The sequence below is a fragment of the Pongo pygmaeus genome, chromosome 8 (genome assembly GCF_028885625.2).
Source record: "Pongo pygmaeus isolate AG05252 chromosome 8, NHGRI_mPonPyg2-v2.0_pri, whole genome shotgun sequence".
Taxonomy (NCBI): domain Eukaryota; kingdom Metazoa; phylum Chordata; class Mammalia; order Primates; family Hominidae; genus Pongo; species Pongo pygmaeus.
In genome coordinates, this window is record NC_072381.2 from 99,476,948 (window position 1) to 99,501,490 (window position 24,543).

Consider the following 24,543-nt stretch of genomic DNA (forward strand, 5'->3'; position numbering starts at 1 on the left):
ATTAGGTATGTTATAGCATTCAAAGGTAAGGCAAACAAAACTTGATTAAGAAAATATCATACCTTGTCCAGAAAGAATATGAAAAGCAGTCTGGACACAGTGAAGACTTTCTTTATAGCTTAGGTCCTTTAAAAAAAAAAAAAGGGGGAGGTGAGGGGGGATGGAATATTAAGAATGGTAATTACCATTTATATCTTTAAAAAAGAACTTTAAGGCCAGGAGCAAAGACTCAAGCCTGTAATCCCAGCAATTTGGGAGGCTGAGGCAGGCAGATCGTTTGAGCCCAGGAATTCAAGACCAGCTTGGGCAACATGGCAAAAACCCATCTCTCAGGGCCAGGCGCGGTGGCTCACGCCTGTAATCCCAGCACTTGAGGAGGCCGAGGCGGGTGGATCACGAGGTCAGGAGATCGAGACCACCCTGGCTAACACGGTGAAACCCCATCTCTACTAAAAATACAAAAAATTAGCCAGGCGTGGTGGCGGGCGCCTGTAGTCCCAGCTACTCGGGAGGCTGAGGCAGGAGAATGGCATGAACCCGGGAGGCGGAGCTTGCAGTAAGCCGAGATGGCACCACTGCACTCCAGCCTGGGTGACAGAGTGAGACTCTCTCTCAAAAAAAAAAATTAATAAAAATAAATTTAAAAACCATTTCTATAAAAAAATAGAAAAATTAGCCAGGTATGGTGCCCCACACCTGTAGTCCCAGCTACTCAAAAGACTAAAGTGGGAAGATCACCTGCTGAGCCCTGGAAGGTCGAGGCTGCAGTGAGCTGTGATTGCACCACTGTACTCCGGCCTGGGCAACTGAGTGAGACCCTATCTCAAAAAAGAAAAAAAAGACCTATAAAGGTTATCTTTAAGATAACCTAGTATGAGGCAGATTTACAGGGTGACTATAGTTTACAATAATCTATTATCTATTTCAAAATAGCTAGGAGGGAAGAACTTGAATGGCTGTCACATAAAGACACATATTTAAGGTGACTGATATCCCAAGTAAAATCTTTACAAACTATATTATATGAATATATTTAATTATCACATATAACCTGAAACCATGTACATCTATTATGCATCAATTAAAAAAAAAAAGAAAACAGGTCAGACAACCCTCCTGCTTAAAACTCTCCAATGGTTGAAAACGTTCTACATCTTGATTGTGGTGGTAATCATATGATCATAGGCCTTTGTCAAAATTCATATACTGTACATCTAAAAGGGGTTTTACTGTATACAAAATATATCTCAATAAACCTGACAAATTTTTAAAATAGTAATTACCGTTTATATCTTTTAAAAAATAATTTATTATTACTTACACCAGACTCAATGAGAGTATGAAGAACTACTAACAGATCATCAAAAAATTCCACATTTATAAGGTGAGCAAACCTGGAATCAAACAAAACTTAGTTAATCAATGAACTAAAAGCAGAAATAAAGCTGGCAGAAATTAAGCTTGACTTTAAAACTGTATTTTTAATATTCTTTATTTCGAAATGTTAGCTATGAAAGAGATGGCAATTATTGATACTTTTCATTAATTCAGATTGGCCTGTTCAACAATTTATACACCATTGAACACTAAACTCAGTAGAAATATATAAGGTACTGAACAAACCAAAAATATTTCAAAAATCCTTCTGCACTGAGAAAGAAATTACTAGAAGCAAAAAACTTCCTGAGGAAAGTTTACTAGGTATCCAGCAGGATCGGCTTCTAAGAAAACAGGTGGTGGCAAGAAAGACGAGGAAAGATTCTGCTACTTACAAGAATATGGACCTTATGACAGCTTTAAGGATAAAATGGAAAGAATACTGGACCCCAGTATCTACTTCAGGCTCTGCTCTTAATTACCTGCGTGATCCTAGGTAACTCACTTCACTGTGCTGGGCCTCTATTTGTAGAAATAACTGAGACCACCCAATAGGGTTAAAGAAGAATCATATGAGCTGCTAAATTTGAGAGTTACTCCATATACTCTATTAGACACTGAAGTAGGTTAAAGTTAGGACATCTCTTCAGTATTAGTGAGGAGTCTTTGATCTATGTAAATCTTAGAAGAATAAAAGACCTTATGAGTGACATATTCCATGCGTATTGGTACAACTTTTTGGAGAAGCAATTTGGCAATTATTTATCAAAATTTAACATGAGCATACCCTTTGATCTGGCAATACATGCACACACGTGCATGAAGATACACACACACACACACACTCACACGTGCGCAAGTATTTCCAGTGCAAATAGGCGACTGACCAAATAAAGTACAATATATCTATAAAATGGAGCATTATAAATTTTTTAAAAATTAAGTGATATATATGTGATAAGGGAGAGGTACCAAAAGTAACTGTTTACAAAACCAAAAAAAAAAGCAAATTACAGGACGCTAAACATAGCATGATTCCATTTGCATGAAAGATGGCAGGCAGGCCGGGTGCGATGGCTCATGCCTGTAATCCCAGCACTTTGGGAGGCCGAGGCGGATGGATCACCTGAGGTCAGGAGTTCGAGACCAGCCTGGCCAACATGAGGAAACCCCATCTTTACTAAAAATACAGAAATTAGCCAGGTGTGATGGCACATGCCTGTAGTCTCAGCTACTCGAGAGGCTGAGGCAGGTGATTGCTTGAACCTGGGATGTGGAGGTTGTAGTCAGCTCAGATTACGTCACTGCAATCCAGCCTAAGCAACAGAGCAAGACACTGTCTCCAAAAAAAAAATGATGGCAGATGGCAAGCAGACAGACTACATACATATATAGGAGGGGGAGCTTGCAATTTTAAATTGTATATTCTTTCGCATTATTTAAATTTTTTAAATTAGCATATATTATTTTTTAAACTTTTTTAAATAAAGGAATTAGTCATTAAAAAACAAATAGCTGGGTCGAGCATGGTGGCTCATGCCTGTAATCCTAGCACTTTGTGAGGCCAAGGCTGGAGGATGACTCACTCAGGAGTTCAAGATCAGCCTGGGCAATATGGTGAGAGCTTGTCTCTATTTAAAAACAAATATAAAAACAGCAAGTCCTACACAATGTAGGAATAATCCCTTCTCTGACCAGCCTCTCTCTGAAGATTTTCAACCACAAGGACCATATCCCCATATAAGGAAATGCATACCATTGCCAAATAGCTCCAGTTATTAGAAAGTAATTTCTTATGATAAACAGAATTTGCCTTTTCTATATCTTCTAGCCATCAGTCTATTTCCAACTCTATTCCTAGAGCTGTACTGCCCAACAATGGTAGCCACTAGCCACATGTGGCTATTAGGCACTTAAAATGTAGCTAGTCCAAATTAAGACACAAGCGTAAAATATAAGTGTTCGAAAATATGTTATGAAAAAACACCAAACAACTTATTAATGTTTAATATTGTGTTAAAATACTTTAGATAAATCAAATCCAGTAAAATATATAAAAATTAATTTCACCTGTTTCTTTTTACCTTTTTAATGTGGCTAATAGAAAATTTTAAATTATATATGTAAGTTCACATTATATTTTTACCAAAGAGCAATGTTCTATAGGATACCACCTCAAAAAATTGTGGAATGCTATCATGACAACCACAACCCTTACTCTAGCTCACATCCTGACAAGGCCATTAGTGTTGAGTGAATACACAAAAAGATATATCTTACAGAAACAGATTACACAGAACTAGAGAAATGATGTAGAGCCAGGTTAAAATAGACTTAACAGTCATCTGCATGATCCATGCAAACTATGACGATGGGCAATTGACTACACAGTGCAGAAAGAGTCAAGAACTGAGAGATTTAACCTCAGGAACACCTAGAATTTAGCAGGCAGAAAGAAGGAGTTGGTAAAGGAGATTTTAAAAATAACAGGTTTGAGATGAGAAAATCAAAAAAGCCCACTGTTATGAATAGCTTCAAGGAAAGGCCGGTGACAAACAGAAAAGGAATGAGAACTGAGGATAATGGGCCATCATTAGGGAATTCTCGAAAATTCTTTGGTCTTTCCTATTTAGAAAGAATCTAAAAGATTTCAACCTACACAGCCCTTACTTGGCAAGACCTTCTAGTACTGCTGGCAGGAGAGGTGACCTCTGGGCCTTCTTCAATATTCTGAAGTAGGTTACAAACACAATATTCAGAGTCTCTGTGTGCTGGCAGAGGAGACAGACAAAATGACTTTAGGATAACCTGGTATGCTTTCTCCTGAGTGAGCGTAACTATGACTTCAACAGGTTAACTTATTTTTCCCTACCCATCCCTCCCCACAATGCAATCTTTGAAATTTTTAACAAAACAGAATGAAGATATACACCCTGTGATTGCATAAAACTAGCACTGATCACATTATAGTTTCCCGCACATCACAAAAGTCACACATCTAAGCCTCATGAAAGAAACCAAAATTACACAGCTACAAGCTGAAACAATAAATTTCTAGTTTAACAACTTAATGCATTTTAAAAGCATAACAGAATATGAAACTGCCTACCAGTTTAAGTTTTTTCTCAGTACTCTCTGAAGCTTCTGCCTCTCGAAGCTCTCGCTCTAGTTTCTCTTCTGCTTTCTTCCACTGAAAATAGATTGAAAAACAAAAATCTAAGAGCATATACCACAGAGTGAAAAACGCAGAGGCAGAATACGTAAATGTCATAAAACACATAACAGTAATACCACATATTGTCTATGAATGCAAATATAAACGAAGTAGAGAAACATGGATGGGAAGTATATACAAACCAAATTAAAGATGGTGTCTCCTGGGAGGAAGACATGAGATTGGAGAGAGAAAAGAAATTCCTACTCTCTCACCTATGGTTTCTTTCTTTTCCAGGAAAAAAACTAAAGTAAATCTATTAATATTTGCTCATTCTGAATAGCAGATATCTGGGATATGCTATCATTTTCTATTATTAAAGTTTTTCAAAAAAGAAAAAAAAAAAGGAAAGAACATGTTGAGCCGAAAAATAATGGCTAGGATTAAATCATCTACAACTTGGAAGCCAGTCACCAACAATACTTCCCCAACACATTTATATACAATGCATAAAACTGGACACTATAAGGAAATTCAATAAAAAATCCTTTTTCTTCTACTTCCTAATGCTGTAAGAGCAGTAAATAATAATTTCTAAGCTGCCTGAGGCACAGGGAACTGAGAAATTGTTTCCTTCTCTCATGAGAAGTTGTTAAAGAGCTGCCATGTTCTTATTGGTCTTTGTTTCCCCACCTCATCTATAAACATGCTCTTCCTAACAGAGCTGTCCAACCTGCATTAGGATAGTATGATATAAATAGTTAAAATATGTATCTTCTTTTGTTCACAATTATTAAGTTTATTTTGATACTTCCATCATGTTTTCAAAATTAGACCCATTCAAAGATGAATATCCCCAGAGATTACTTTTGTTTTTACAAGCAACTTGATCACTCTAATAAACTGTTTAGAAATGTTCTGAGATGTGATGATAACAATAATAGTGATGATGGTGGTGGTACTAAAACTAAGGTTTATAAAGCCTGCCAAGTGTTTTATATGCATCATCTCATTTAAACTGCACGATTTACCCTGCTAGGTAGGTACTATTATTAGCCCCATTTATCAAAAAATAAATAAATAAAGTTTCCAAAGTTTCAGTAAATAAACAAGGGGCTGAAATTTCAACCCAAGTTTAAAATATAAACCAATAAAGAAACAAGATTCAATTAACAGAAACTCACTTTGCTGCCAACTTCACGTGAATGCATTTTTTCTGTTAAGGAAGGAATCTGTGTATCACAACTCTAAATTGATCTAAAAAGCCAAAGGATAAAAGCCAGCATGGCAAAAATATCTTTTCATCTATTGCTCTCCTTGCCAATCATTATCAGTTAAAACTGATTTAAGAAAACATTTTTTGCAGTAACAGGAAAAGATAAAATTCTCTAAATGATGTATTTCAAAACTTTTATATTTATGATTTAACTATGATTTTTACATGTGCCTATAAGTTTAATCTAAGATCCAATAAACAGAAAAATTTAAATGAAACAAAAGGGGAAATAAGTCAAACCTTTCTCTGCATTCTTGATAGAGATTTTCTCTTTTCTTTGAAAGTCATAAATTTTTTTGGTTTATTAATGTCTTCTGTATCTTTTTTCACTTCTACTTCCTTGATTCTTAGACATAAAAATGTTTTTAACATCTAATATTGGGGAAAAAAACACAAATATACAGCTTAATATTTATACTGCACTCAAAAACTTTACATAGAAAAGCATTTAACAGTGTTATTTCCCTCGTTCATGCAAAAAATCTTCAAACATCTTTTATAACATTTTATACCAACTTCTTTTATCTGTATGCTATATTCAATAACTTGTGTCTGTGGAAGGACAGGAGCAAACAAACAAAAAGGACAATAGCAAATACTACCTAAATATACAAAACTTTCTCTGCAGTTTAATGAGTATGAGGAAGAGAGAACACATGCCAACAGGATGACAAAGAGAAAACAGGCCAGAAAAAGGTTTGGACCAGTATGGGAGAAGATACACAAATTGCTGGGCCCTATCCCCAGAGTTTCTGATTCAGTAGGTCTGAGTTGAGCTCCAGAATTTGCATTCTAATTCCCAGCTGATGCTGGTCTGGGGACAAAAATAAAAATTATTGCTTTATGCCATTCAAAAATTCAGAAACTAATTTGGAAACTGGTGCTTTGTGTGATACAGCAAACTTCTCATACTCAAACACTAAGAACAGAAGGGGTTTAAAATGCTACACTTTCTCTGGATGAAATCACCCCACCGACTGACCTCCTGCAGGCACAGCAGCATTCCTGGAAAAAACCTTGAGAACTACAGGTTTGTATTATTTTGATGTTCCAATATGCACATTTGGAAGAAAGCTGAGTATTTGGGATTACAGGGCTAAAATCAGAGAATGAAACAAGGAATAACTAAAGGCATAAAAAGTGAACCTGAAGTTCACTAGGTATCAGAAGTCATTCTAGGTATCAGAAAGACCAACTCTGAATATTTTGTAGGTACTGTATGTGCTCAAAATATCACCTACCAACGAAAAATAACTCCAAATCAAATGATGTAGTTTTTACTCTAGCATCACGAAAGTTAAAGAGTTTTCCTATGGCTGAGTTTCATGTTCAAGACTTATCTGATTGCTCTACAATTCTGAGTAAAGATGCTAAATATGTTCTGTTACTTTCATTTAATGTTTATAATTTTAGCAATTCAACTGAAATCAGATTTAAGAAAATAAAAAGGGATCTGATGCCAAAGGAAAACTGTGAAATCCAGAAATAAAATGGTAGAACAGCTTAACACCCAAAACTGTATTACTAAAAACAAATTAAAATATCTAAGACCTCAGTGAAGAAAACTATAAAATTTTACTTAAGAACATAAAAGAAGTCTTAAATAAATGGCAAGATATGATATTCTTGAATAGAAAAAAATCAATTCTGTAAATATTTTAATTCATCCAAACTAATCAATACATTGAATCAATTCTAATCAGATTCTCTGTGTGGACTATTTTGAGGGAAGGAAGTGAAAAACGGATTCTAAATTGCCTGGAGTAATATACTGAAATAAATAAGAATAGTGTGGAGAAAAAAGAATAGTCATGTCTTTTATCAATTATACCCTTTCTGATTAGTATTATTGTACCAGATACCCAAATATACTATAGATATAACACAATAATTAAGCAGCATTTTATATCAGCAGAAAAAAAATGGTGATGAAATAACTGGCTGTCAAATTATTTAAAATATATACATAATATAAATATTTAATATACATTAAACTATATAAAAATATATATTCATTATATATATTAAACACAGATATTAAATCTGTACTCATACCACACATACAAAGATGTCAAATGGTTTAAATATTTAAATATAAAAATTAAAATAAAAAATCTCAGAGAGACTCCATAAATTGGCATTGAGGAGACTGTGTGCATAACAAAAAATATAGCTTCATATATAAGGCTCAATACGGAATTAAAAGGCAAAGTAAAAAAGAGAAAAATCTGCAACCTATGTAACAAAGAGTTAATATTCTTATTATGTAATGCAAGCTCCACAAACAGATAGTTTTGTTTCTTTTGTTATTATTTTATTCCCAGGACCTAAAAACAAGTGCCTGGCACATAGCAGATATTTATTAAAACGAATATGTACTAAAAATTCATCACAAGTCATTAAAACAATTACTTTAAGAGAAAAATTGACAAATAATAAGTAGGTAAAAAAAAGTGTATATATATATATATATATATAAACTTTTCACCTACCCAACTAACAAAGATTAAATAGTAACATTCTGAGCAGGTAGGAGGGACACAGTGATTAAATGTTTTTGAACAACAATTTGAGTTTGTAAATGTGAATACTGTTGAATCCAGCATCTACATTTTATAAATTTAATTCACAGAATACACAATATGAAAAAATAACATGGCCAAAATGTTCTCAACACTGACTGTGGCAGCAAAAATCTAGAAAAAACTCAGCTGTTCATCAATTAGGGCACACAATGGAATACTCTGGTAGGCGTTACAAAGAATGCGATAACCCTATATGTAAGTTCATAATATAGAAAATGAAAACTGTTCCAGAACAGTTTTCAAAGTATAAGCCCATTTTTTATTTTAAAATATAAGCAAGTATATATGACTATATCTGCAAAGAAAAACATCTAGAAGGATAAATACCAAACTGTTAATAGTATCCAACATTTCAGGAGTTGAACATGTTAAACACTTAAGGAGCTTGAATACTTTTTACTTCATACACTTATAAGGAATAAATTCCTCATAACAACTGAAAATCAACTTTGTAATTTAAAAACAAAATGCAAAGTAAAAAAAGAAAGGCTCACCTCTGGCCTAACTTCATAATTTCTGCCCTTCACAAAACCAGAAATCACTTTAATTACACCAAGAGAAGCTTGGCCTAATTTATCTTGCTTAAAGAGTTTCTTCACAGCTTCACAACACATTTCAGATATCTGAAAAATAAAATGTCACACTTAACCAGAGTTTCTCAACCTTAGCACTACTGACGTTTTGGGTAACAGAATTCTTTGTTGTAGGGGGACTGTCCTAGGATGTTTAAAAGCCTCCGTGGACTTTCTCCACTAGATGCCAGTAGTTAAGACTCTATCGCCACCACAGTCATCACAATCAAAAATGTATGCAGACATTGCCTAATGTTCCCTGGGGACAAATTTGCTTCCTGTTGTGAACCACTGCACTAAACTTATGTTCAGATAATTTTCTTCAGAGAGACAGTGTTTAATAAATTGACATTATTTTACCAATAAATAACTTCAGAAGAATTTTGTAGGGGGAAAAAAAATCACATGGTGTATAATTTTCTTTCTTTCTTTATTTTGAGACGGAGTCTCACTCTATTGCCCAGGCTGGAGTGCAATGGCGCGATCTCGGCTCACTGCAAGCTCTGCCTCCCGAGTTCACGCCATTCTCCTGCCTCAGCCTCCCAAGTAGCTGGGACTACAGGTGCCCGCCACCACGCCCTGCTAATTTTTTGTATTTTTAGTAGAGACAGCGTGTTAGCCGGGATGTTCTCGATCTCCTGACCTCGTGATCTGCCTGCCTTGGCTTCCCAAAGTGCTGGGATTATAGGCATGAGCCACCGTGCCCCGCCCACATGGTGTATAATTTTCTAAGGAGGACAGCAATAACCATTTACAGCAACTCACCGATTTTGACATGTCATTCATGAGAGGGACAATCAATACAATGATGTTGTTATGAAAGTTAAAATGAGGCAGTGCCACCAACAGCTCACACAAGCTCTTCACAGCGACTTCTGCCAGTCCTTTGTATGCCTTTAAGGAAACTACATTACTTTTCTTCAGCTTCCTCTGCTTCCAATCTAATCAAAAGATAACTGTAGTTACTTTACTCACTGGTCAAAAGTTAAACTAATTGGCTTTCTTTTACAATCGATGTACACTTTAACACACATAAACACACACACACACCCCCACACCCCTTAAAAAAAGACTTCATATGCCGGGCGCAGTGGCTCACGCCTATAATCCCAGCACTTTGGAAGGCCAAGGTGGGCAGATCACGAGGTCAGGAGATCGAGACCATCTTGACCAACATGGTGAAACCCCATCTGTACTAAAATCCAAAAAAAAAAAAAAAATGTGCTGGGCATGGTGGGTGGCACACGCCTGTAGTCCCAGCTATTCAGGAAGCTGAGGCAGGGGAATCACTTGAGCCTGGGAGGCAGAGGTCGCAGTGAGCTGAGATTGCACCACTGCACTCCAGCCTGGAGACAGAGAGAGACATCGTCTCAATAAAAAAAAAAAAAAAAAAAGACTTCATAATGGCTCGATCTGCTTAGGAAAGGTCCAATATGGAGGCTACTAATTGCCACATATAGGAGGCAGTTGAGCATTTGAAATGCAGCTAGTCCAAATTAAGATATACTCTAAGTATAAAATACAAACCAGATTTGAACTTAGTACTAAAAAAAACTGAGAATATAAGACACTAATTTTTAAAATTGATTACATGTTGAAATGATAATCTGAATATATATAATGTACTATTAAAATTAATTTCATTGCTTTTTAGTGTGTTTGCATTCTTTTTAAATGACATATGTGGCTCATGTTATAGTTCTATCAGACAGAGATTGTTACACAAAGATCCCAGGAGCTTTCCAAACAGTTCAGAAATTCAAAAACAAAAGAAAAACTCCCAGGCCCTCTCACTGGAAGAACAAACACTAACAAGGTGCCAGCTGGAACACCAGAACATAGAAGCAATATCCATACTACCCATCCCCACCCCACTATACTCCACTACCTTTATGCCCTTATTAGGCCAACAGGATTCAGTGGTCCTGTTCAGCTGATAGCAATGGGTGATCTTAGTAAATAAGTTGGGTAAATGAGCCAATTAGGCCAAATGAAAGCACCTGGCCTAGGCAATCAACAATCTTCCCTATTTCTACCCCTATTTTTTCTATGTCCTTCCTTTTCTGAAGAAAAAGAGTTTAAGAGTTTATCATCCCAAATAATTGACTCATTTTCAAGGCATGCAAATATCCATTTCTAGTTATCCTTCTATTTATTTATTCATTTCTTTTGAGACAGGGTCTCACTCTATCGCCCAGACTACAGTGCAGTGGTATAATCATAGCTCACTGCAGGCTCAAACTTCTGGACTCAAGTGATCCTCTCAGCTCAGATCTCCAGTAGCTGGGGATCTATAGGCATAGGCCATCATGCCGAATTTTTTTTTTTTTTTTTTTTTAGAGACAGGTGTCTCACTACATTCCCCAGGCTGGTCTCAAACTCCTGGCTTGGAGCAATACTCCTGGCTTGGAGCAATCCTCTTGCCTCGGCCTCCAAAAAGCACTGGGGTTACAGGTGTGACCCACCACACCCGGCCTCTAGTTATCCTTCTTCCCTGACTACCATGCCTCCAAATAAAAAACAGCAGAATAAATCCCAACTGTTCATAACAATGTATTTTGTTAAATGCATTGTAGTCAACAAAAATACAACTACTTACTAAAAACTGCAGCAATAATACTAATAATTGATAAAATATAGTGTATAGTACATGCTAGGCACTGTTTTAAGCATCTCATGTCTACAAACTCAGTTACTTCTTACAATAATCCTGGAAGGTAAGTATTATAATTATTTCCATTTTATAGACAGGAAAACTGAGACACAGAAAGACTATGTAATTTTCCCATCACGTAGGTAGTAAGTGGTGGAGCCAGGATTTGACCCCTGGAAGTCTGACTCTAGATTCTGTTCCTGACCATAACTGCCTCTCACTACACAACACAGAATACTGTACAGAATTCACCTTCATGATCAAGGCTAAGTATGTTACATACTTTGAAGATACGTTTAATATACCTTTAACCATTTGTTCCAGATTTTCCAAATAAAACTTGTATTGGCTAACCAGGCCTTCTTCAAATTCTCTTAACTTCTGGGTTTCTTTTCGGGTCTGAAAAGACCAAAAAGGTCAATCATTTTTTAAAATCAGAATATTAAAACCCCAAAATTAGTATAAAATATGGATATTCAGTATACACCCAGTACTATTTAAAAACAAACAAACAAACAAAAATGTGGCAGTCGTTTAGGCTGGGCGCAGTGGCTCATGCCTGTAATCTCAGCACTTTGTGAGGCAGAGGCGGGTGGATCACCTGAGGTCAGGAGTTTGAGACCAGCCTGGCCAATGTGGGGAAATCCGTCTCTACTAAAAACACAAAAATTAGCTGGGCCTGGTGGTGCATACCTGTGATCCCAGCTACTCAGGGGGCTGAGGCAGAAGAATCCCTTGAACCTGGAAGGCAGAGGTTGCAGTGAGCCAAGATCACGCCACTGCACTCCAGTCTGGGCGACAGAGCAAAACTCTGCCTCAAAAAAAAAAAAAAGTCTATCTCTCCAAAATGTTTAGTTATTTTAGATAGTAATTATATCTAGCAATCTAATATTACCTTAGTAGATTTTTCTGCTTCTGTGAGGGGCCGGATTTTATATGAAGGAGTAATATCTTTAAATAACTCCATCAGAGAAACAATTACCAGCTTTCGAACAGTAACAGCCACATCAGGATCTTGTTCCATCAACATAGAACGTAATTCTTTCAATTTTTTAATCTGTTAAAGAAATAGCTTATAAAGCTGGAGAAATCATGACGAAACAATTATGAACAAAAGACAACAGCCCCACATCCGGCAAAATAAGCGGAATTCACACAATGACTCCAAGTCTAGTCAAGCCACACCAAACTCCAGACACTGCTCACTTTACCAAGAGATAAGTCACTAAAGTTATAAGGTAATTGTATTAGTCCGTTCTTGTGTTGCTAGAAAGAAATGCCTGAGGCTAGGTAATTTATAAAGAAAAGAGGTTTATTTTGGCTTATTGTTCTGCAGGTTGTAGAGGAAGCTTGATGCCAGCGTCTACTCCTGGTGAGGCCTCAGGAAACTTAACAATCAAGGCAGAAGGCAAAGGGGGAGCCAGCATGTCACCAGAAAGATAGGGGAGGTGCTAGGCTCTTTTAAACAACCAGCTCTCACATGAACTACCAGAGTGAGAAGTCACTTGTTACCACAAGGATGGCACCAAGCCATTCATGAGGGATCCACCCCTATGATCTAAACACCTCCCACCAAGCCCACTTCCAACATCAGAGGTCACATTTCAACATGAGATTTGGAGGGGACACATCCAAACTATATCAGTAATCATATTTTTGTTATATAGTTAGAAAAATATAGACTTTAAAAAATTAGTTTAAATTTATTATTTAGCTATTTTGGGAAATTCCTTTTTGCTGGATTTTCCTAAAGTACGTGTGTCCTATTTTTCTAAAAACACTTTTCAAAATATACTAAAATGTTATATACATTAACCAAATATATCAATCATACACATGAATTAATCGGGAATTACATGTAATATAGCCACATTAACTTGAGCTTCAAAGATAATTTCTATGATGGTTTCAATTGCTTTGATAAACTACTATTGCCTGTGAGCACAGGTTCCTGAGTAGAAGATCTGGGTTCCAATTCAGTGGCTGTTAAAATCTGGAACAAATCATTTGGGTTTTTTAAGGCTCAATTTTCCAGCTGTAAAATTAGATCAATCTCTTATGCCTATGGTTTTGTAATGATTGAGAGAATACAAATAAGAAATATTCCAAATCTCTCTTCCCTAATTCTGCTCTAGATCTTCCCCTCACTTCATTAGAAAAGGACAAGTACTACTCTAAAGCATTCCCACATGAAATTTGTTTCTATAAATGTAAATAAGCTATTTTATCATTTGATAAACAAATACTTGTTATAATAGTACACTGGGGACACCAACTTAACAATAATAATAGTATCATTTTATATGACTTCACGTATATTTCATCATATAATCCTCACCACAAAGTTTTGAAAAAGACACTGTCCTTTTTTAGAGATGAGAGTCCTGGATAAATAACTTCCCCAAAGTCTCACAGATAGTACTTCTCAGGGCCAAGATTAAACCTCAGATTTCTCTAGTTCATGTGTTATAACCATCACTAACTCACCACTATACACATGGCACAATAACGCTTTACTTTAACTTTGGCTCTAGTTCACTTATTTTCAACTTACAAATATTCCTGAACTAATTCCATACACTTGCCTGTAGCGTGCTCCTTTTTAAAAACTCCACCGGTAAGTCAAGCAAATTTGCAAGCAGCTTCCTCCTCCCTAACATAATTTTATGAACTTCAACATTTTTAGAGTTATAACATGTCCAGTATTTTCATATATGAAGATGAGGAGAATAAGATTCAGAGAGTTTAAGTAACTTTTCTAGGATTACAAAAGAAATTAAGTTCAGACATAGCATTAAGCTAAGATTCTGTCCACTCTCTTACTCTAACCCAGCTACTATGTTTAGTTAATGCTTTTCCTTTCAGTGTATGCTTATAGGTAACAAGGGAATCGTAACAATTAGGCATTTACAACATACCTAATATAAAGAGCCTAAAGAAATTAATACTACCTACATTACTTTCTGGATCTGATAATATGGCAGATGCCAAGGCTGCAATATGCATCTTCTTCTCCTGTAATTTCTTCTTTCTCTCAATCAAATGTTCTTCTATGGTCAGCTCTTGAATAGGATCTTCAATGATCTCTAAAACAGATTAGATGTTCCCTTACATATTCCTCTGCTTACAAATATCCAAGAATCTTAATATTTTTACAGTAATAATAATAATGACGATAGCTAAGAATTTTGTATTTATTACTACACATCATCTCCTCAACAATAATACAGGTACTATCATTAGACCCATTTTATAGATAAGAAAACTGAAGCAAAGGAAGAGAAAATAACTTGGCTAAGCTCATAAACCAAAGGGAAATAGGATTCAAACTCTGGCAGTTTGATTCTAGAGCTTTTTTTTTTTTTTTTTTTTTTGAGACAGGGTCTCACTTGGTCACCTAGGCTGGAGTACAGTGGCACTATCACAGCTTACTGCAGCCTCCACTTCCCAGGCTCAAATTATCCTCCCACCTCAGCCTCCCCAGTAGCTGAAACCATAGGTGTGAGCCACAATACCCAGCTAATTTTTGTATTTTTTGTAGAGATGGGGTTTCACCATGTGGCCCAGACTGGTCTCAAACTCCTGGGCTCAAGTGATCCTCCCTCCTCAGCCTCCCAAAGTGCTGGGATTACAGGCATAAGCCAGTGCAACCAGCCTAGAGCTCATATTCTTAGCTTCTATGCTAATAAGCCCAAAATAATTCATATTAATTAACGAATAGGATAATCCGATTTAGTTTTTTTTAAGCACAGAATATTCTCCTTTGTTCTCAACACTATATATTACTTTACACAAACTAATACTTCATAGTTTTGGGCTACAGAAAAACATGTCCACCTTAGGAAATTCATAGGGAGCTAGATTTAATCAACACTAGCATAATCTGTAATGGTTTTATGACGGGTGACTGAAAACAGTTAAACAGTTGACCTGTAATTCATTTTTGCTATTAATGAGGTCTGCTAAGCGAAAGTAAAATTTAACTAGATTGTTCTGTCACAAATTCCAAACTAATATAATTTCAAACAATAAAATGCATTATTTCAGTTCAACTTTGATTAAACGGTCCTAGATAACAGAAACTGACATTCAATTATATGAAACATATACAAGTATAACTGCGCTAAAAACAAACCAAAATTACTTCATACTACAGAATCGCTTTAATTTAAGTTATTTGTAAGTAGGTCTTTCTCTTACAATTAAAAGGAATTCAGAACAGTAATAATTAACAAGACACACTTCATGTATGCCTAGATATTACAAATACTATTGTGTAAATTTTTCTATAATCAAAAAAATAAAGATATTAATAATTCCACAAGGTGAAGCTTTCAAATGTGGAAAAATGTTCAAAGTGATCTTGAAATGAGCAGTACTCCAAAATGTACCTTCCAGATTTTATCTAAAATTAACTCACATTTACTATTATGTAAAAAAATTAATTCTCAATTAACAATTTAGTAACTGTAAAGACGTATTACCTTCCTCAAGTTCCCTCTCTTCTTCTTGATCCTCTTCATCTTTGTTACTATCAGTAACTATATGGAAAACATGTGTATTAAAACTGTGATATATACTTGTGGTAAAACTGTAAAGAAATACTAGGAGGTGATTACGATAAAACTCAGGATAGCAGTTATTTTTATGGGAAGAGCGCAATTAGTGATTGAGGTGAGCATACGGGAGGTTTCTGGAAGCTAGCAGTATTTTTTTTTCTTGTCTGGATAGTAGTTTTATAGGCATGTGCTTTGTTATAAACCATGTAACTTCACATCTTTGATATCTGAACTTTTCTGTTTTATTTCACATACAAAAGAAGATACATTAAAAAAGAAAGCTAACCAAGAAGAGTTAATATGCTCTAATTTTAGAAACAACAAAATTTAGTGAAAAGAAAATCACCTGAACCTTGTAGCTTCAGTTGTCCTCACAGTACAAATTGGTACCTGAGATAATCATCTATAATTCTGGCCCAAATCATCAAGCTTGCTATAAGACTAATTGAATATTTTGTAGATATGGGTAAAATCAAAGTAAAATTAAATTTTCAGTGAAAAAAAATGTGATATCAGTAAGGGGGTAGAAGTTCAACTAATATTACCAGCTTATTAGATTCACCTGGCTTCTCCCTAGTCTGTGGGATTATACCGCTTTTATCTTTGATAGGAAGTAAATGAATCAGTTCCTTCTCTGGTACAGTTTGCAGAGTTCTTGGTATTTTTTCATATTTATCTATAATGCGTTTATGCTTCCGTTTCTTCGCATGAACGGGCTCACTGCAGGGGAAAAAAAGATCAATTTTCAGTCTTAATAGATCTAAAAAGGTATCTAGAGACCTATCATTTCAAAAGTACAGAAAAATAACCCATGTGCCAACTTTCAATAGGTATATGGATATGAGCACTTAGGCCAGTGTCTGGCACATAGCAGGCACTCAAACAACAAATGAATAAATGAAATGGGTAAACAGCCTACCATACAAACTCAAACTTTGGCTACATCCAGTTTTCCCTCTAGATGCAAAATAAAGGTAAAAGTTACAGCAGACTGTTTTTGAAGAACAGTTCATAAAACCAAGCGTGACTCTTACTTTCCCAAAATCTTTAGAGTATAGCATAGACTTTGGAGTTTAAAAGGTCCAAGTTTAAATTCCAGATACTTGTGACTGCAGGGAACCATCAGTTTCCTCTCTGGAAATGGGAATAAGACCTACCAGCAGGGTAATGAGGATTAAGTGAGATCATACCCATAAAGAACTCAGAACTGTTCTGCCAATACGTCAAAGTGAGAACAGCATTCTTCCCCCATTCACTCTACTTCACTATTCAGACTCAAAAGAAAGATGTACATTAAATGAAATCAGCTTGTCTTATACATGAACCTCCTTTATTTAGGAAATAAGCTAAATAATAGTTTATTCTTTGTAAACATTGTGCTCAAAGGTGAACACCTTGAACCACCTAAGTGAAATTCAGAACTAAGTTTTTAACACTAAATGGATATGAATGATTATAACCCAAATGAAGTATTACCTAGAAGAAAGATCTCTTGTTAGAAAAGATGCTCTTTGTCCTAAATCCTTCATTAACTGTAAGTCATCTTCATCCATCATATCTAAAGGAAGGGCTTCTTCTTCTTCCTCTTCTTCCCTCTCAATCCTTTTACCTGTACCACGCACACACAAAGAAAAATTAGAAACAAGTATCCGAGATGTAGAACTCTCTGCATTTTGGGTTTAAACAGGAAAAGCTTACGCTTTCTGAAGCAATCCTCCCACTCCACCCTCCCAAAATGCTGGGATTACAGGGGTGGGCCATGGCTCCCAGCTGAGCCCAGTGTTTCTAAATGGAAGCACTACTGACATGCTAGGCTAACAATTCTTTGTCGTACTGGGGTGTTCTGAGTCTGGAAAAATGCTAGCATCTCTGACTCCTGCAATCTGAATGCCAATAGCATTCCCAGGTTATTGTAACAACCAAAAACTAAATGTCTCCACACATTCTGAAATGCCTTTCAGGACGTTTGAGAACCAATGACTTAGCCTCTCAGCTCCTTCTCATCTCCAATTACTTTCATTTCGTATTCCATTTCAGCCAGCCTCTCTAATGGCCATATTCCAAACCCTGGTGCTCACCCCTCTCTCTGACCACAAGCTTTTGTCCTTCCAGCTCCCATTCAGTTACTTCCAGAGCACTTCTTCCTTAACCAACTATGTAACCTTTCAATCCACCGACCCCTCCACTTTCTATCTACCAGTGTGTTCTGTCTTCACTCCCTCACTTAGATTGCAAGATTATCACTTCAACCACGCTCTTGCCAATATCCTCAACTATTTTTCTTTCAACACTTCAGGCACTCACATCTAACAAAATCCCAACTACAGATCATTCTAACTTCTCTTTCTGCTCACTGTCTGTGTCTTGCTCTCTTTCTCCATCTCCTTTTATTTTTTATTTAAAAAAAAAGATGTCAACTAAGTGCCAGGCACTGTTCGAAGTGCTGAGGATTTAACTATGAATAAAACAATCTTAGCATCTTTCCTAGTAGAACTTACAATTCTTCCTGACCCATTAAAACTTGTAAATCTTGGCTGGGCACGGTGGCTCACACCTGTAATCTTAGCATTTTGGGAGGCCGAGATGGGTGGATTGCTTGAGGCGAGGAGTTCAAAACCATCCTGGCCAACATGGTGAAACCCTGTCTCTACTAAAAATACAAAATATTAGCCAGGAGTGGCGGTGCATGCCTGTAATCCTAGCTACTTGGGAAGGTGAGGCAGGAGAATCACTTGAACCCAGCAGGCAGAGATTGCAGTGAGCAGAGATCGTGCCACTGAACTCCAGCCTGGGCAACAAGAGCGAAACTCCGTCTCAAAAAAAAAAAAAAAAAAAAAAAAACTAGTAAATCTTGCTATATAAATGTACACACTGCACAGAATGGCACTCCTATCTACTTTAAACGAGCCTTCCAAATTTAATAATCCCATTAAAAAATGGGCAAAAGATATGAATAGACATTTCTCTAAAGAAGACATACAAATGGCAAACAGGTATATGAAAAGGTGCTCAACATCACTGATCATTAGGGAAATGCAAATCAAAATTACAATGAGGTATCATCTCATCCTAGTTAAAAAGGCTTTTATCCAAAAGACAGGCAGTAACAATGCTGGCAAGGATGTAGAGAAAAGGGAACCCTCATACACTGTTGGTGGGAATGTAAATTAGCACAACCACTATGGAGAAAAGTTTGGAAGTTCCTCAAAAAACTAAAACTAAAAATAGAACTACTATATAATCCAGCAATCCCACCCACTGCTAGGCATGAATCCAAAAAAAAAGAAATCAATATACCGAACAGACATCTGCACTCCCATGTTCATTCAGCACTATCCACAAGAGCCAAGATTTGGAAACAACCTAAGTGTTCATAAACAGATGAATGGATAAAGAAAATATGGGGCCAGGCGTGGTGGCTCACGCCTGTAATCCCAGCACTTTGGGAGGCCAAGGTGGGCGGATCATGAGGTCAGGAGATCGAGACCATCCTGGCCAACATGGTGAAACCTTGGCTCTACTAAAAATACAAAAATCAGCCAGACGTGATGGCGTGTGCCTGTAATCCTAGCTACTCAGGAGGCTAAGGCAGGAGAATCACTTGAACTGGGGAGTCAGAGGTTGCAGTGAGCCGGATCACACCACTGCACTCCAGCCTGGCAATAGAGAGAGACTGCGTCTCAAAAAAATAAATTAATTAATTAAATAAAATAAAGAAAATATGGTACATGTATACAATGTAGTATTCAGCCACAAAAAAGAATGAGATCCTGTGTGCAACAACATGAATGAAACTAAAGGCCATTATGCTAAGTTAAATAAGCTAGGCACAGAAAGACAAATTTCACATGTTCTCACTTATTTCTGGTGGCTAAAAATTAAAACAATTGAACTCAAGAAGAGAGTAGAATGATGGTTACCATTGGCTGGGAAAGGCAGTTGGAGGAGATAGGAGTAGGGATGGTTAATGGGTACAAAAATATACCTAGATAGAAAAAGATCTAGTATTTGATAGACAGGATGACTATAGTCAACAATAATTTATTGTATGTTTTAAAATAACTAAAAAAGTATAACTGGATTGTTTGTAACACAAAGATAAATGCTTGAGGTGATGGATACCACATTTACTCTGATGTGATTATTATGCATTGTATGCCAATATCAAAGTACTTCATGTATCCCATAAATATATACACCTACTATGTACCCACAAAATTAGAAAAAAAAAAAAAACTTTAGCTGGGTGCAGTGGCTCACCCTTGCAATCCCAGCACTTTCGGAGGCTGAAGCAGGAGGATCGCCTGAGCCCAGGAGGTCAAGGCTGGAGTGGGCTATTTTTGCACACTGCACTCCAGCCCTGGGTGACAGAACAAGACCCTGTCTATTTAAAAAATAATAATAACAATTAAAAAAAAATGGACCTGGGAAGACTGAATAGTTGTCTAATAATCTGATATAGTCAAATAAGAATACCCTAAAAGTACCAGTAAAGTTGTAGAACTAGCCTGACTCAAAATAGTCATATTCCTTACATGTTTTGAGCACTTAAGAGTTTTTAGATAGTTTTACAAAATAACCATGACAATTACAACTCAATTTCACCCCAAGTTTCCACATGAAAAGAAAGCCAGAAGTTTAGAAGTGTACTTTGGCAATACTGTGAAGAATGAACCAGAGACAAGCAATGTTCTTACCTTACCTAACTGCTGGTGAATGGGAAAGTGGCAGCACTGGCACACTGCCCAACATTTATGTACCTGAGTACTTTCAGTTTGTTTTCCCAAGTACTGCATCTTCAGATCTGCTTTCCAGACAAACTAAAAGCAGAAGCTTGAATGAATACTGTATTGAAATGTTTTCTCATACTGACTGTGATAAAGCATATATGCTTTATAGCAGTCCTATAGGACTACTATCCTTACCCACTCTAGGAAGATCTGAGAACAAGAAAAGCGATTACTAGAAAGCAAAGTTATTTCCATGAAGAAGACTTCAGAATAAATCAATGGAAACCAGAGCACATGATGTTTTCACAATTACCTGGTCGCTTTTCCTTTGGGTTCTCCAATGGAATGGGTTTCTTAGACACAGCATCTTTCACAGCTTGCCTTAGTTTCCTCTGTTCTTTTCGGTACTTCTTGAGAGTGCTTTGTTGTTTAAACTGCTTATTTTTTAGCTTGTTTTCAAGTTTGACTTTACTAGTTTTTATTAACTTGCGAAAGCTTGGGATCTGCTTTTTATTTCTTCTCTATAAAATAACAGAAAGAATACTGCATACCCAGAAACTTATTTTTTAAATCAGGTCAAAGAGAACTGATTACAAATTTCATCAGACCAATTCCACAATTTCAATGTCCCACAGCCATGGATTTGCATATAAAAGCTAAAACCAAACGATGGCTTTAATCCTACAGAAGAGCGCTACAGCATCAGTTATTCAACCCCAATCCACAGCAATTCAAAGGGTTCTACGACCCCCAAACAGGTTAAGAACCACTGATCTAGTAGTGGTAAGTGGCTATTCAAGGCTAGTTTAACATCTGTAGTTTAACACATTCAAAGCAAAATGCTGGCTGTCTTTAATAAAATTTACATTTATCTACGATTTTATCATTTACAAAGTGCTCCAACAAATCACCTCCAACAGCCTAGTTGAGTACTGACTGCTGTTACCCTCACATTACTGATGAAGCTGCCAAAAGACCCATAAACTAAGAAGGGCAAAACTGAATTCGGATCTTTGGATTCCACTTCTCTTGCTGGTGACTCCTCATTCAGAAATCCCAAAGTTAGTCCTGAACCCCAGGACTACCTCTCATTTTCTGTGAGAACCAGGGCAAATCACTTGCTTTTTTATCTCTTTACCCTTTATGGGTACCGTGACTCACATCATAAACTCGCTGAGGGTAGGACCCTGCTTCTCATTTGTGAAAAACGAGTTCGAAAGACGGTCTTGAAAAATTCCTTCAAAGTCCGAAATCCCACGGATGCAAAACTCCGTGCCTGTCTCTTCGTGATACCCTGAAGTCGTGCGCGCACACGGTGGGTAACCAAGGATGAGCTCGGTGTAAGGAATGGAAAGCCCCCAGTATAAACCACCGCCCCCTAGACACGGGTGAAAACCTGCCTCAAAGCTAACTCAGGCAGTGACTCTATCACCCGGAGGGGCCCTAGGCCGCGGGGACCGGGCTTCTGAGGACACTTACCGCCTTCATCCTTAGGCCTTAAAGGAATGCCGGCCAGACAAGCTTACCAGAAGCAGGGTTAATACAGAAATCCCGGGGAATAACACACGTGCCGAAGCCCCTACACTACCAGAGCCGGAAGCGGCCTTCAGTCGCTCCCAATCCTCCGCCGCCGGAAGTGAGGGCGGGACTTCCGTAGACAGGTTCGGGCTCGCGCCGTCTCGCGGTGTCTGTCTCGCGGCCCTGGGCTGGTTGCGACCCGGCGTGCGCGCGCGGACTGGCAGGAGCGAAACCCCAAGGGGCGTCGGTGCCAAAAGCGGGAAGCCGGGCGGGAGGGGCGCATTTTGCAAGGTTATCTGAGTATGATTCTTTGACTCTCGCCCTATTTGTTTCTTTTAAAACCTTGGGAAAATCGGGCTCCTCCTCTCAGAATGAGAGGAGTTGGTTTTTTCAGTCACCTCACTGCATTTTGTGCCTCTCCTCACGTTGCTTATCTCATGCTGTTATAGATACTGATTTTCGTAGTCTTTTTCGTCCATACAGTCCTGAGGGTAAAAAGAAGCTTATTTCTTTTGTGTAATGCCTGCCTCTCGTCGGACATTCTGGTCGTGTTTGTACAATGGCGAATGATTTCTCATCAGCCTCGGTCACTTAAAAGTCTGTGATTCTTAGTGTTTTATTTTGCAATTTTTTTTGCTTTAATTTTTAACCATTGTCTGATAAAAAACTGTATCCGTGGCTGGGTACGGTGGTTCACGCTTGTAATCCCAGCACTTTGGGAGGCCGAGGCGGGTGGATCACCTGAGTTCCAGGAGTTCGAGACCAGCCTGGCCAACATGGTGAAACCCTGTCTCTATTACAAATACAAAAATCAGCCAGACGTGGTGGCGTGCGCCTGAAATCCTAGCTACTCGGGAGGCTGAGGCAGGAGAATCGCTTGAACCCAGGAGGCGGAGGTTGCAGTGAGCCGAGATCACACCACTGCACTCCAGCCTGGGTGACAGAGCAAGACTGTCTCAAAAAAAAACAAAAAAAAAAACTGTATCTGCTTTTCAGTATCTTACAACTTTGGGTAAATTCTGTCTGCTTAGTAATTTCATCAAAGTCGTTTTTCGTTTTTGTTTTTTTTTTTTTGAGACGGAGTCTTGCTCTGTCGCCCAGGCTGGAGTGCAGTGGCGCAATCTCGGCTCACTGCAAGCTCCGCCTCCCGGGTTCACACCATTCTCCTGCCTCAGCCTCCCGAGTAACTGGGACTACAGGCGCCCGCCACCACGCCCGGCTAATTTTTTTTGTATTTTTAGTAGAGACGGGGTTTCATCGTGTTAGCCAGGATGGTCTCGATCTCCTGACCTCGTGATCCGCCCACCTCGGCCTCCCAAAGTACTAGGATAACAGGCATGAGCCACCGCGCCCGGCCTAAAGTCGTTCATTTTTACAGGAAGTTTTATGGATTGCAAGAATAAGAGCATCAAAATGCTTGTCTCTCAAAGACTTTTTTTATTTCTCAATAAATTTAAGCATTCCACTTCAAGTTTTTTGTGGGTTTTTTTTAATCTATGATTTTTGAGCATGGCCCTGACACAGAGTCTGGCCTCGCAGTCCTGAGCAGGTGAGAAAAGCCAGCAGTGTGGCTCAAAGGGTTCTGAGCCCCTTGGATAGTGTTGCTCTTAGAGAGACTGAGGGAAAAAAGTACCAATTTCCTGATCCCACTACAAAGACCAAGAGGTCCATCTGGCACTCTTCTTTCAACCTCCCTTCCAACTTCTTCCTTGCTCTGTCTCCTTCCACACAGTGTCAGAAACAGCAGAGCCTGTCCCGCTGGAGTATTACTTCATCAAACAAGTGGCAGCCTGTGCTCTTCCCAAGTGCCTGAATTCCCTCCCAAGCATATCAACGTATCTACAGTCACTCCCATCCTTTTAGCCTTCCTTCCAGTCTATCCAAGGATGAGGCATCCTTGGATGCCTCCCAGCTTCATCAGATTCTTGTATCATTAATTATCCCGTCTTTCCTGTGTTCTTTCCCTCTCTGATAGATCCTTTCCCTCAACTTATAAACATATTCAAATCTCTTCCATTTTTAAGATTTGTTCTAATAAACTTATTTCCCTTTAATTGCTCTTTTATATGCCTCTTTTCCTACTTGTCCCTACTTCCAGAAAAAAGTATTCTCTTAGCGT

At 37.7% G+C, this 24,543-nt stretch overlaps 1 protein-coding gene across 1 annotated transcript in view; it reads right to left on the bottom strand.

The window, feature by feature from the left end:
- Positions 1–22,565, bottom strand: part of NOC3L (NOC3 like DNA replication regulator) — a 34,510-nt gene extending 11,945 nt beyond the window's left edge. The window contains exons 1-15 of the mRNA XM_054503201.2: positions 22,386–22,565; positions 21,220–21,427; positions 17,653–17,785; positions 16,739–16,896; positions 16,102–16,158; positions 14,573–14,703; positions 12,513–12,674; positions 11,923–12,016; positions 9,730–9,905; positions 8,887–9,015; positions 6,048–6,179; positions 4,487–4,567; positions 4,048–4,148; positions 1,322–1,394; positions 63–126 (exon numbers count right to left, since the gene is read on the bottom strand). Of these exons, the coding sequence (XP_054359176.1) occupies positions 63–126; positions 1,322–1,394; positions 4,048–4,148; positions 4,487–4,567; positions 6,048–6,179; positions 8,887–9,015; positions 9,730–9,905; positions 11,923–12,016; positions 12,513–12,674; positions 14,573–14,703; positions 16,102–16,158; positions 16,739–16,896; positions 17,653–17,785; positions 21,220–21,427; positions 22,386–22,394 (1,708 nt within the window). The 5' untranslated portion in view covers positions 22,395–22,565. The remainder of the gene's footprint in view (positions 1–62; positions 127–1,321; positions 1,395–4,047; positions 4,149–4,486; positions 4,568–6,047; positions 6,180–8,886; positions 9,016–9,729; positions 9,906–11,922; positions 12,017–12,512; positions 12,675–14,572; positions 14,704–16,101; positions 16,159–16,738; positions 16,897–17,652; positions 17,786–21,219; positions 21,428–22,385) is intronic.
- Positions 22,566–24,543: the final 1,978 nt, after the last annotated feature.